At 50.9% G+C, this 13,955-nt stretch overlaps 1 protein-coding gene across 12 annotated transcripts in view; it reads right to left on the bottom strand.

Moving 5' to 3' along the window:
• Window positions 1–13,955, bottom strand: part of LOC119440814 (parathyroid hormone/parathyroid hormone-related peptide receptor-like) — a 1,097,515-nt gene that overhangs the window by 303,787 nt on the left and 779,773 nt on the right. For 10 of the 12 annotated variants that reach the window (XM_049662649.1, XM_049662651.1, XM_049662647.1 and 7 more), the window contains exon 9: window positions 13,471–13,540. The exons of the other annotated variants lie outside the window; for them this stretch is intronic. In XM_049662649.1, coding sequence (XP_049518606.1) covers window positions 13,471–13,540 — 70 coding nt within the window. The remainder of the gene's footprint in view (window positions 1–13,470; window positions 13,541–13,955) is intronic. 12 annotated transcript variants of the gene reach the window in all.

Here is a 13,955-nt window from a genome sequence, read left to right as displayed (position 1 = left end):
CGAAGGCTGGCCACCCGGGAATCCGTGTAGCTTCTCCTCTGCCAACAACTTCTCCTTTGCCCCGGTCTCGCCCGCAGTCTCTTATCTCCACACGGCTCTGCGATGCGCTGTGCATTCGCCGCTCAGTTTCCGTGAAGGAACCGCGCGAACCTGCGCTTGCTGAGCGTTTTGACAGCGTTGGCTGGTCATTCAAGATCTATTCATGCTTGCTTGTGCGCGCTGACACCACGGTTAATTCAGTTAGTAAGTGGGGTGGAGGATAGACCCTCCGAAAGTGTTTTATGCCGAGCTGATAGTGCTTCACACGAACATGAAATACAAAGAAAGAAACCAGAAGAAAAAGTTCCACAAACGCAAAATTTTAAACGACCTCTGTCCGCGACGGAGCGAGTTTAACCCATTGCGCCACAACCCATGCAGAGAGTACACAGACGGCCTTATATATCTAACACTCCTCCGTGCCCCGCTTGCTCGGGGCGGTCCGCGCCTACGAGCAGAAAAGAGAAGTACTCATTATGACACTAAGCGGCGAATATACTTACTTTGCCGACCCCGGCGCGGTGGGTGAGTTCCGCCGGAGGCCCCCGCGCGCGTTGGCGTAACCGAGCGGCCAGCTCGCACTTCGGATGCGCGTTCGTAAGCGCAGTGGTGCGGCGCGTTGGCTTTCGAACGACGTGTGGGCCTCCGGATTGCTGGGGTTCTTTTCTGTGCGCATGGTTCGTACTTGTGTTTGTTCAGGCGGAACCCATGTGGGCAGAAAACGGGTAAACACAACCAAGTGATAACGAGCAAGTCTCATTATTCACGCTCCTGCCGCAAAGCAGGAACTCTGGCGGCTGTCGCTTGTGGCCTTTAATAATTGCTACTGAGCGCTCCAAAATTAGTTGACGGTGTGTCGATGTGCCCTGTTAACCCGTGGCGAAGGCCCTGACCGCCACCCGGGAATCCGTGTAGCTTCTCCTCTGCCAACAACTTCTCCTTTGCCCGGCGGTGCCGGTCGCCCGCACCGTCTCTTATCTCCACACGGCTCTGACCTTTGTATGCGCTGTGCATTCGCCGCTCAGTTTCCGTTGAAGCGATAGACCGCGCGAACCTGCGCTTGCTGCCAGCGTTTTGACAGTCGTTGGCTGCGGTCATTCAATGTGATCTATTCATGCTTGCTTGTGCGCGCTGACACCACGATTGTTAATTCAGTTAGTAAGCCAATGTGTGTAAGTTTATGCAGCCGATAAAACTACTATCCCTACTCCGAATAGCTCTCTACAAGTTAATCGCAATCGATGCTTCGCCTTTCGGGCGAAACTGCGACATTTTTTGATGCTCTTGCGCATCAGCGCTTCGAGCTTTGCCCTCTCGTATCCGTGCCAGCGATGCGCGGCGGCCACGTACGTGATGTGGCTCATTAGGAAGGCGTGGTACAACCTGAGGAGGTTGTCCTCCCCCAGCCCTCCGCGACTGTTGGAGACCCTAGTGATGAGCCTGACCATGTTGGCCGTTTTGGTGGCGATACGAGCGATCGTCTGTCCGTTACAACCATTTGCCTCGATGAGCATATCGAGTACGCGGATGACCTCCACCTTGGGAATGACCTGCCCGATGGCCGTGTGAATGGAGATGTCGATCTTTTCGAGAGGCACCAAAAGGTCCAAAAGGTGCAACTTTTGGAGAGGCACCAGGTGCAACTCCTTTTGTATCGACCGACTCCTGGTCGGTCGATACAAAAGGAGTTCGGACTTGGACGGGGAGAGCCGGAGCCCCGTGCCCGCCAAGAAATCCTCCGTGCAGCTCAGGGCTGCCTGTAGGGATTCCTCGACTCTGCCTTCACTGCCGTCATCGCACCACACCGTGATGTCGTCGGCGTAAAGAGCGTGATTAAAGCCGTCCACCTCGGACAGACGGGTGGAGAGACCGCGCATGGTGACATTCAAGAGAAGTGGCGAGATGACCAACCCCCGAGGGGTGCCCCTTGCCCCCAGCTCGTAGGGATCAGACTTTACCTTGCCCACCTTGAGAGTGGCGCGCCTGCCCCGGAGGAACAAACTGATGAAACCGTGAAACTTGGATCCAAGGTCCATGTCCGAAACGGAATCGAGGATGTGCCTATGGGAAATTTTACCGAAGGTCTTTTCAAGATCCAGCGCTAGGATACCCCCGACGTCTCTAGTGTCCCTATCGATGATCTGGTCTTTAATGAGTTTCATGACGTCCTGAGATGACAGGGATGGACGAAAGCCCACCATGTTGCAGGGGAAGAGTTCGCGTTCCACAATGTACCTAGATATCCGGTTGTGAATGACGTGTTCCGCGACCTTTCCTACGCATGAAGTGAGCGAGATTGGTCGCAGGCTGTTTAGTCCGGGAGTCCGACCTGGTTTTGGAATGAAAACTACCGACGCGAGCTTCCAATCGTCCGGAACGTCACCTGAACCCCACACCCGATTTATCTCGTCCGTTAACGTGGAGATGGCCTTTTCGTCCAGATGGCGAAGCAGCCTGTTCGAAATTCCGTCCGGCCCGAGGACCGATCGGCCGTTCAGGTTAAAAAGCGCTTCCATGACCTCGTTTATAGAGATATTAGTGTCCGGGTCCTCCCGCTGGAGACCCCGGTAGCGGGGATAGTCCGCGTCGCCCGAGGGGCCTGTGGGTAGGTATCTATCGGCCAACGACTGGATAATGTCCTGCACGGTGGAGCCTTCCCGTTTGGCTTCGTGCAAAATCCTGTCCATAGCTAGTCTCTGGTTGGACTGGGAGGCTGATTCGTCTAGGTGCTGCTTCAGGAGGTTCAACTTGCCTCCCGTCCACATTTGCCCATCGACCGCATTGCAAAGTTCGTCCCACTGTTGCATAGCGAGCGTGCGACAGCGTTCCTCAATGGTGCGATTTAGTTCTGCTATCCTCTTACGGAGTCTACGATTGAGCCGTTGCCCCTTCCACCTGACCAGGAGAGCAGCCTTCACCTCGAGGAGGTGAGCGAGACGGCTGTCCATCCTGCCCACCTTGAGGTCCATGCGGACCGTCTTGGTGGCGGACTCGACGTCCCTTTTCAATTGTAACAACCATTCTTTAAAGTCTGTCGGTTCCGCCATCTTTCCCTCCCTGATTTTTCGAAAGAGGTCCCAATCCGTGACCCTAAATTCGGGGGGGGGGGGGGGGGCGGGGGCCTGCTCGACACCTCGAAGGAGGTAGCCAGGACAGCCGCAAGGCGGCGCTGACGCTTGTATTCACGTCGCCCGACCAGGCCCGACGATCGACTAGCCGGATAAGCGCACCGATTCGCGATGCGAATTTCCATTTCTTTACCTCAAATGGCACATCTTGCTCAGCCACTCGTGTTCGCGAAGATCGCAGCAACATTATAGCGACATATGCGCCCTATAATTTCGCGTACAACACGTGATTTCCTTGCGAGATCTAGGCCGTCTTGGCATGTTTACCTCGGAGGCCGCGCGGACACGCCTCGAGTTTTGCTTCACTGCGGTCTTATTTTACGCGTCAAATTACTGTCTATAAACGCACGCTTGAACGAAAACAACTGTTCTTGCTTGCAAAGATGAATTGAGTCCGAGTTGTTCGTTAAAGAAAGATGCAATTGGATTTCACATGTAACTGCCCTTAATGGCATGCACCGATGCAGTTGCCTTGGCTCGCTCAATATTTTCACGTTGCAAGATTTCCTGGTATGTTATAAGCAAAATATGGTGCAATTATTGATCATTTTTGCAGCTTCAAAGCACTGCATGAGCCTTCTGTTTGGGTGGGAGCTTCTCGCAGTGTTTCTTCAATCGCGTGATTTGCCTGTTTTTGCTGCGCGAGAGCCTCGTCCAAGCTTTTCGCTTTGGCTCTTAGGCGGCGCACCGTAGCTTGGGTCCTTGCCTATAGTTTCCTGGCGTAATTTTCCTTACGCTTTAGCTGCCTAGGTCGACACCTCTGGTGAGCAATAGCCTTCTGAGGTACTTGGAGGCGATGCAGCACTTCTCAGGGCCACTTACAAGCCCCTTGCACTTCGTGGGGTAGAGGCTTTCATACCAGCTTGTCATGTTGGAGCTGCGCGCAAGAGGGAACTCCACCGACCGCGCAGCGTCAGAACAGAGCTGCATGCTGTCAACAGCCTCTAGGAGGGATGGATGATCGCAGTGCTCATCAAGTGAGAGCTCGACACCACGTACAAACACTTAGTGTTCGATCATGCTGTCCCCGCAACAAAACAGCACAAGCTTTTGGGCGTGAAGCAAGCTCATTGGCCCCAGTATGCAGACGCTATATGCGACAAAAAGGGAAGTTTCAGAAAAAAACGTGCTTCACTGATTGGAAGGCACGATCACATTTTGGTAATCCAGAGTTGGCGGCAAGCGTGGGTGCTTCATCCGATGTGTCGGGTGAGGCCACGTCGATTTGCTATTTCTTTTTTGTGGAGGTGCAAACTGTGGGTCCAACATTTCTTTCGGATTACTTTTCTTAGGCACTGGCTTGGAGATGTACTTGGGGACGTTTGGAAAGATCGTCAGTATCGCATCCGGCTGTAGCAATGGCCTGCTCCTTTCCAGGCGCACCAGCTCACCACTGATGATGTGTTCAAAGTGACGCGACACAAACTGCGGATCGAAATGCAGTTCGCAAAAAGCGGCATTTCGTTCGAGTGGCTTGTCCACCCGAGGTATGTTGCGCTGCCACTTTCGGTACGTCTCCTCGTCTGAACTGATCGCTACCCAAGTTCTCGTGCAGGTTACTCCACGAGGCCGGTCCCACCCCCTTGACGAAGGTGAGGTCCCTGGTGATCGAAGTGCCCGTTCTGGTGGGGACGGTCGGGTCCGTCAAGAGTACGAGTGCGTGATCGGCGGCCGCTTGCCAGAAGTCGCTCTCCTTCGCGGTCGACGACGGGTAGCCCCACTCGCGGTGTGCGGCGTTGAAGGCGCCCGCGACCACCAGTGGGGAGCCCGCCGCCAGCCCCGCGGCCTTCGCCACGAGAGACGCGAAGCATGACTCAGCTAAAATGACAATGACTCAGTGAAAAAAGATTAACACTGAAAAGCCACTGAAATGGGTTCTGACGGGGGTACTAAGTGAAGGAAACGCTAAAGCATGATGGTAGATGTCATAGTCGTGAGCATGACTCAGCAAAAATGACAATGACTCAGCGAAAAAAAGATTAACACTCAAAAGCCACTGAAATGGGTTCTCACGTCGGTACTAAGTGAAGGAAACACTACAGTATACTGGTCGAACTCATAGTCATGATCATGACTCAGCAAAAATGACAATGACTCAGCGAAAAAAAGATTAACACTCAAAAACCTCTGGAATGAGTTCGGAAGTCGGTAATACGTGAAGGAAGCACTAAAGGATGCTGGTAGAAGTCATAGTCATGAGCATAACTAAGGCATTCGCCCTAAGGTCCCTTAGGTGTAGCTACAGGGACTCCTGAGGACTCATGAAATGAATGTCATGACATGCGTGTCATGTAGGTCATGAAAGAGCCGCCTACGTCTTGGTTCTCTCATGGTCGTTTCTTTAATATGGTAGGCTCCCCGCACACTGCTTCGCATAACATCGATTCCCACAGGGCGTGGGATCTGCCGGTTTTTTGTTATACTCGGGGACAACTTTTCTTGGCAGTGCAGGGAAAGTTATGGGACCGAAGCGCAGTCTCTCCTTACGCGCCAAGAAAGAGTTCCCTAAATTCATGAAAAATTTTCACATTTCCCTAGCTCAAGTAAATTCTACTTGATTTATTATTATGTTAACAATGCTATGAGAAGCCGTACATAATATACTATAAATATTGTGCTCTTTGAAGAAGGATTCCTTACATTTATTTATTTTTGATTTCTCGGATCCCACAACACTTTCTGAGCACCTGTTCTGTACAGTAAACAGGGTGCAGGTTCACATAGAACCGCGCTGAGGGGGGCGTTTGTAGACATATCTGATAAAAAAAAATCTTCGGTGAGAACGTAGTTCTCACAAACATATTAGGTCTAGATATAGCATTTTCAACGGTACAATCAATATTTCGTCAAATTTCATTAAACAACTAGGGCTATATCGGAAGTTGTGAAGACGGGCGATGGGCGTACACAGCGTGTAAAGGAAACCGAAATTGGCACCGAAAGCAGATGGTAGCTTACGAACTACTTGGCGGAGTAACACGATTGTGCAGAAGCTCCGCCCCCTCTAGGCTTCGCTTTACTGGGACGATATTGACACAAGGTGCCTTCAAATCTCGCGCGCCAGCCGTCTCCCGCGCCCGTCCATGTGTTGCTACGTACGAAAGATAGCAGCAGCGAAGCGGCCAACACGTGCGCACAAGGCACGTGCGATCGGAGCAAGAGATCATCAGGTTGGGCACGAAGAAGAAGAAGACGCGTGGAACGCTTGTGAGAAGACCGTGTACGTTGGAGCGAGACTCTTGCTTAACTGTTTGTCGGGCAAAGTTCGCCCAACGTAAATCAATTAAACTAACTTTAACCAACTGTGTGTTACAATTCTGGTGGAGGTGCGGGGTATGATTTCAAGCCCTTCTCGACTTAGAGAAAGCAGCCCGGACGCACGGCGACTCGGACCCAACGAACTGACTCCTGTTCACCAACGCAGCAGTCGTCGCCTACGTGGTGAGCCCCCCGAGTTTTTCCCTTTGCCGGATTCTCTCGGAGCGTCAACATCTGTTAACAGAAACGCTACCGAGATGACAACTCAGGCCGCGCGAACTCACATCGTAGTGAATCCGCCGATGACGCCTGAGCGTTTCCATGGCGACACATTTGAAGACGCTGAGGACTGGCTGGAACGCTTTGATCGCGTCGCGGAGTTCAACGAATGGAACGAACAGCGCAAGCTGCGAAACGCTTACTTCGCGTTAGAGGACAGCGCAAGAACGTGGTTCGAAAACCACGAAGCGACATTTGTGTCTTGGGATGCTTTCCGACGGGAGTTGCTTGCCACTTACCCGAGTACGGACCGCAGGGAGAGGGCCGAAGCTGCCCTACAAGCAAGAAACCAGCGAAACAATGAAAGCGTCGCCATGTATGTAGAAGACATGTCCCACCTATTCCGCCGAGCTGATCCCAACATGAGCGAGGACAAGAAGCTTCGCCATCTAATGCGGGGCGTAAAACAGGAAATATTCGCAGGGTTGGTTCGTAGCCCACCGCGCACGGTCACTGAGTTTCGTTCGGAGGCGACAACAATGGAAAGAACGTTGCTTCAGCGATCAAGAATCTACAACCGGGAAATGAACGTCACCTCTGTAGACGCAGTTCCAGCAGTCTTCGGAAGCAGCGTGGAAGTCATACGGGAGCTCGTACGATCTGTAGTGCGAGAAGAGCTTCAGAGGCTACGACTTGACCAGAACGCTCCAACGCCCTCTTCACTGGCAGACGTGGTTCGAGAAGAGGTCAGACAGGTGATCCGGGAACCACATGTCAGTGCACACCCCCAAGCGCCATTACTGCGCCAGCCGAGCCTCTCATATGCCGATGTACTGCGGCAAACTCCCGGACGTGCTCATGTCGCAGCCACTGCATCTATTAACAACGCGATGCCTCGAAATACGCTGTCGCCACCCGAGAGAAGATTTAGGAAGGCCGATGTATGGCGCACTCCCGAGCGAATACCTCTTTGCTACCTACCACTGTGGTGAAGCTGGCCACCTCTACCGAATGTGCCCCTATCGCCAGGCAGGACTCCGTGGTTTTCCGGTAAACGCACCTTGCCCTCGAAATGGTGAGCGTCCATTCGAAATCGAAGAATACCTGTCGACTCGTCAAACCTTCCCATACAGCTCTCAGCAACACCAACCTCGATCAACAGCACCGTTGAGGTATCGTTCACCGAGCCCCCGTCCGTCATCAAGCTCCCCAAGACGCCATTCGCAAAGCCCGCGTCGGGAAAACTAGACTCAGCGACCTGGGGAGGTAAGGCCGCTGCCGGTGCGAAAACAGAAGAACCTCCATCGACGACTCCGAACGACGACAAGGGACTCAGAAACCAGTGCCGTAATAGCGACGTCGCTTCCGATTTACGTGTGTTTGTTGACGGTTACGAAGTGAATGCGTTAGTGGACAGAGGTGCAGATTACTCGGTAATAAGTAGTGAGCTTACCAGGAAACTGAAGAAAGTGCTGACTCCTTGGAAAGGGCCACAAGTACGCACTGCGGGAGGACACCTCATCGACCCGACGGGCAAGTGCACGGCTAGAATAGGAATACGAGGTTTCACTTACGTCGCTAGCTTTATTGTGCTTCCCGAGTGCTCAAGAGACTTGATTAATGGCATGGACTTCTTGCAGGCTAACGGTGCCGTAATCGACTTGCGGGAATCACGTGTTTCCTTTTCAACGAGGCACGCTCTCGCAACATTTGACACTGAAGAAAAATTCGATGCCCTCTGCATTGCTGACGACGACGTGATGATTCCTCCGAGATCCAGCGTAGCTGTTGCAGTAAGGAGCAACGAGTTCAGTGACTACGAAGGGATTGCAGACAGCAACACCAGGCTCTTGCTCGAAAAAGGGATCTGCATGGCAAGAGGCCTTGTTCAGCTACGTGGCGGATATACCAATGTTTTCCTCACTAATTTTGGAAATGAGGTGCAACATGTCGCGAAGGGAACCGTTATTGCAAGCCTTAATAACTTCGTCGAAGTTACGGACCTAAGCATTCCCGAGATTGCACTATCGAATTCCCAAGATGTGGATTCTGTCCTTGCATCAATCGACATTGAACCAGGTCTACTGCCCGGACAGAAGGAGCAAATAGAGAACCTCATAAGAGAATTCGCCGAATGCTTTTCAACTTCATCCAAGGTCCGACGTTCATCTATCGCCAAACATCGGATAATTGTCGATGAATCAGTGAGGCCTATTTGCCAGCATCCCTACCGAGTGTCGCCAAAAGAGAGAGAAGCCATCGGAAGTCAAGTTAAGGAAATGCTTAAAGACGACGTAATTCAGCCGTCGGCAAGTCCGTGGGCGTCGCCTGTGGTACTTGTAAAAAAAAAAAGGACCAGACCTTGCGCTTCTGCATCGATTACCGGAAGCTGAACGCCGTCACAAAGCGGGATGTTTACCCACTTCCAAGAATTGATGACACTCTAGATAGACTACGAGATGCAAAATTCTTTTCCTGCCTGGACCTCAAAAATGGGTACTGGCAGATAGAAGTGGACGAACGAGATCGCGAAAAGACCGCATTTGTGACGCCAGACGGACTATACGAGTTCAAAGTACTTCCGTTTGGTCTTTGTTCGGCACCCGCAACATTTCAGCGGATGATGGACACTGTGCTCACCGGTCTGAAATGGCAAACCTGTCTCGTTTATCTTGATGATGTCGTGGTTTTTTCCGCTACCTTCGAGCAGCATGTAGAACGACTGCGGGCTGTGATGAAAGCTATTAGATCAGCAGGTTTGACGATAAAACCGCAGAAATGTCATTTCGGCTTTCACGAGCTCCTTTTCCTTGGCCATGTCGTCAGTTCAGAAGGCATTCGCCCAGACCCTGAGAAGACTGCGGCTGTTGAAAAATTTCCGAAACCAACCGACAAAAAGGCCGTTAGGCGATTCTTAGGACTCTGCGCCTACTACAGACGCTTCGTGAAAAATTTTGCAAGGATTGCCGAACCGCTAACGCGGCTAACAAAAGACGACATGCCTTTCGTCTGGTCAAGTGAACAGGAGGATGCCTTCAATGAACTACGAACGTGTCTTCAGAATCATCCAATTCTTGCGCATTTTGACCAGGAAGCCGAGACTGATACCCACACAGACGCAAGCTATTTAGGCCTCGGGGCCGTCCTCATTCAGTGGCAGAATGGAGAGGAACGAGTGATTGCGTATGCTAGTCGTACTCTTTCAAAGGCTGAGGTGAACTACTCTGCGACAGAAAAAGAATGCCTCGCGGTGATATGGGCCATTAACAAGTTCAGACCATACTTATATGGCAGACCATTTCGAGCTATCAGCGACCATCATTCGTTGTGCTGGCTGGCCAATCTTAAAGACCCATGTGGACGGCTTGCAAGATGGAGCCTGCGACTGCAGGAAAACGATATAACCGTCGTATACAAGTCCGGTCACAAGCACAGTGATGCTGATTGCTTGTCGCGTGCACCGATTGAATCCACGAAATCTACACCTGCTGAAGATGAACAGGATTGCCCGTTCCTAGGAGCTGTGACATCATCGCAAATGGCGCAGCATCAGCACTCTGACGCGGAGTTACGTCTGCTCATTGATCACCTAGAAGGACACACTGTCGACGTTCCACGAGCTTTTATCCGCAGCTTGTCGTCGTTCGTACTGAGAAATAACGTCCTGCACAAAAGAAATTTTGAACATAGTGCTGAGACATTTCTGCTCGTCGTACCTTCAAAGTTACGCCCAGAGATATTGGAAGCGTGCCACGATGACCCATCAGCAGGACACTTAGGAGTGAGCAGAACCTTCGCACGCATCCGTGCGAAGTATTACTGGCCAAAGTTGTTGAATTCTGTGCAACACTATGTGAGAACCTGCCGGGATTGCCAAAGACGTAAAATGCCACCATTAAAGCCAGCAGGTCTCCTACAACCCATACAGCCTCCGGAAACTCCATTTGCAAAAGTGGGAATGGATTTACTTGGCCCCTTTCCCACATCGTCGTCAGGAAAGCGGTGGATCGTGGTTGCAACTGACTACCTAACTCGATATGCCGAGACAGGGTCTCTTGTTAAGGGTACAGCCATTGAAGTAGCGGAATTTTTTGTCACGCACATTGTACTACGGCATGGCGCTCCTAAAGTTCTGATCACGGACCGAGGAACCATATTTACTGCGCATTTGACACAGTCCATTATGAAACTGACGCACACCAGTCACAGAAAAACCACCGCATATCATCCGCAAACAAATGGACTGACTGAACGACTCAACAGAACGCTGACCGATATGTTATCAATATACGTGGACATGGAGCACCGAACATGGGACAAGATCCTACCATACGCAACGTTCGCGTATAATACCGCAGTGCAAGAGACGACTCGAATGACACCTTTCCAACTCGTTTTTGGCCGGACCGTCACCACACCCTTAGATGCAATGCTACCTGTAGATGAGAGCTCGGAAAATGACCATGATATCAGCGACTTCACAGAAAGAGCTGAAGAGGCACGGCAGCTGGCGCGACACCGCATTCAGCAGCAACAGCAAACCGATGCGAATCGGTATAACTTGCGACGAAGAGACGTCCAGTACGCAACTGGAGACAGGGTATGGGTGTGGACTCCTGTAAGGATGCGCGGCCTATCTGAAAAGCTTCTTCGTCGTTATTTTGGCCCGTACAGAATAATTCGCCGACTTAGCCACTTGAACTACGAAGTTCTTCCAGAAGGTCAAGTAACCTCTTCACGACGGCGGCATCACACCGAAGTCGTTAATGTCGTCCGAATGAAACCCTACTACGACAGACAATAACAGACAATTGGCCAACAAGCTTTCCGAATGACAGCCTAGAAACCACCGCCTTCTTTATAAGCATCGGGACGATGCATTCTTGGAAGGGGGACAATGACACAAGGTGCCTTCAAATCTCGCGCGCCAGCCGTCTCCCGCGCCCGTCCATGTGTTGCTACGTACGAAAGATAGCAGCAGCGAAGCGGCCAACACGTGCGCGCAAGGCACGTGCGATCGGAGCAAGAGATCATCAGGTTGGGCACGAAGAAGAAGAAGACGCGTGGAACGCTTGTGAGAAGACCGTGTACGTTGGAGCGAGACTCTTGCTTATCTGTTTGTCGGGCACAAGTTCGCCCAACGTAAATCAATTAAACTAACTTTAACCAACTGTGTGTTACAATATGTTGTCCCCGAGTATAGTCGTGACCGTCGCGTTGGAAGGGCTCCCAAGGTCGCAGTTATGGCAGAATCTATTCAGAAACAGGGGCTGTACGACTGCCGCAATCGAATGTCTTGCGTGCACTCGCTGATTAATGAGCTCCGAAATCTCGCTACGTTATGCCACGCTTTTGGATAGGCGTCAGTCGAGGGACAGCCGTGGTTGCTCTCCTGGCACTTCGATTGATCACCGTTTTCGCCACTGTCAAGTAGTTAGTCGCAGTAACGACTCCTGTGTGAGCATGAACACACACACACACACACACACACACACACACACACACACACACACACACACACACACACACACACACACACACACACACACACACACACACACACACACACACACACACACACACACACACACGCGCACACACACACACACACACACACACACACACACACACACACACACACACACACACACACACACACACACACACACACACACACACACACACACACACACACACACACACACACACACACACACACACACACACACACACACACACACACACACACCACACACACACACACACACACACACACACACCACACGCACGCACGCACGCACGCACGCACGCACTCACTCACTCACTCACTCACTCACTCACTCACTCACTCACTCACTCACTCTCACTACACTTGGGGAGGTTGACAGCGGATAAGTAGTTAAGAAGGAAAGAGGAAAAAATTAACAGAGTCAGTCTAGGTAGTCGTTACAAGGTATGGCGGAAGAATCTGGGACAGTATTCACAACCTTCTTTTACGCAAGCGCTACCCGCAATTGCGTGGTCGTCGCCGAGCCTTTCATCTTGACCACGCGGATCACGGAACGCCGAAGGCGAATTTCGGGGGCTGTGATGGTACTGGAGTGATCCCGGCATTGCTTAAACTGCTCTGAGCAAACATACACAGTTAACGGTTAAGGGACTCGTACTGAATGCCATCACGGACTCACATGAATTTACGAAATGAGGGATCAAACCCACTCAAACATGCTAACAGACTAATTGGACAGATTCCCGGGACCTATCAGGACTCACTAGCTTAACGCCACAGTGCGAGTCAGTGATTGTCAAAACGTGAGTAGCTCCGAGTGAGTACGCTAGCTGATGGGCCCGTCTGAGTATGTCTGAGTACGAGTGAGTCCGCTAGCTGATGGGCCCGTCTGAGTATGTCTGAGTACGAGTGAGCCCAACTGGATACATTTCTTAGATTTGAGTCCGAGAGAGACAAGCTTGGTGTGGTCTTGGTGAGTTCTAGTCAATCCAGCTGAGTGTGATCTTGGCACGTCTGATTTTGAGCGTGTCTTCAGTTGAATATGCATTTGGTGAGTATGAATTTGCACTATTCATTTACCCGACCTATGCTCCTTTTTAGAATTTGGGTATTGATATCTCGCTTGATACCTTGCATGTCTTTTTAGGCTCACAAGAGGGTAAACTAAAGCGGACATTTTCATAATAACCAAACGAACTTGGAACATTTAGCATACAGCATAACTCGTAGCTTTTGTGACATGATTCACGATGTGAAAGTGACAAATCCTGAATGTTCAGTGGAATATTTTCGTGACGTACAGGAAGGCGACCTTACCACAATGGAAGCGGTGATTGGCCCACGTATGATCCAGAACAAATCTTGTCTCGGGTTCGTCGTCCAGCAGCTGTTGAGAAATGAAAAGCCGAATTTATTTTTTACTCGAACACTCGTTTGTGTGGTTTACTGATGTAATTATATCCACAAGCTTAACGATGTCATATCACAAAATTCCAGGTAAAAAGTGGCGCTGTACTGAACAGGTTGGTATAGAACGCGGGAATAAAATGGCGGTCATAGTGCTCTGCGTCCTCCATACAACAAAATGGGAGTCACACGTAACACAGCAACAATGGTAGTCTATTTACATATAGGGTGGGACAAATTATGCATACTATCGGCTCTTATATCTATAGCATTGATTGAATTCAGTTTTAATTATCTCAAATGTTATTGATATGTGTTATGGAGTGATCGACTACACTTATTCACCAGTTTTCACTAAGTACTGTCTACACAAAACAGGTTCTATTTTCATTGGC

Source organism: Dermacentor silvarum, chromosome 2 (assembly GCF_013339745.2).
Source record: "Dermacentor silvarum isolate Dsil-2018 chromosome 2, BIME_Dsil_1.4, whole genome shotgun sequence".
In the NCBI taxonomy this organism is placed as follows: Eukaryota; Metazoa; Arthropoda; class Arachnida; order Ixodida; family Ixodidae; genus Dermacentor; species Dermacentor silvarum.
This window is presented reverse-complemented; position numbering and strand designations above follow the sequence as displayed.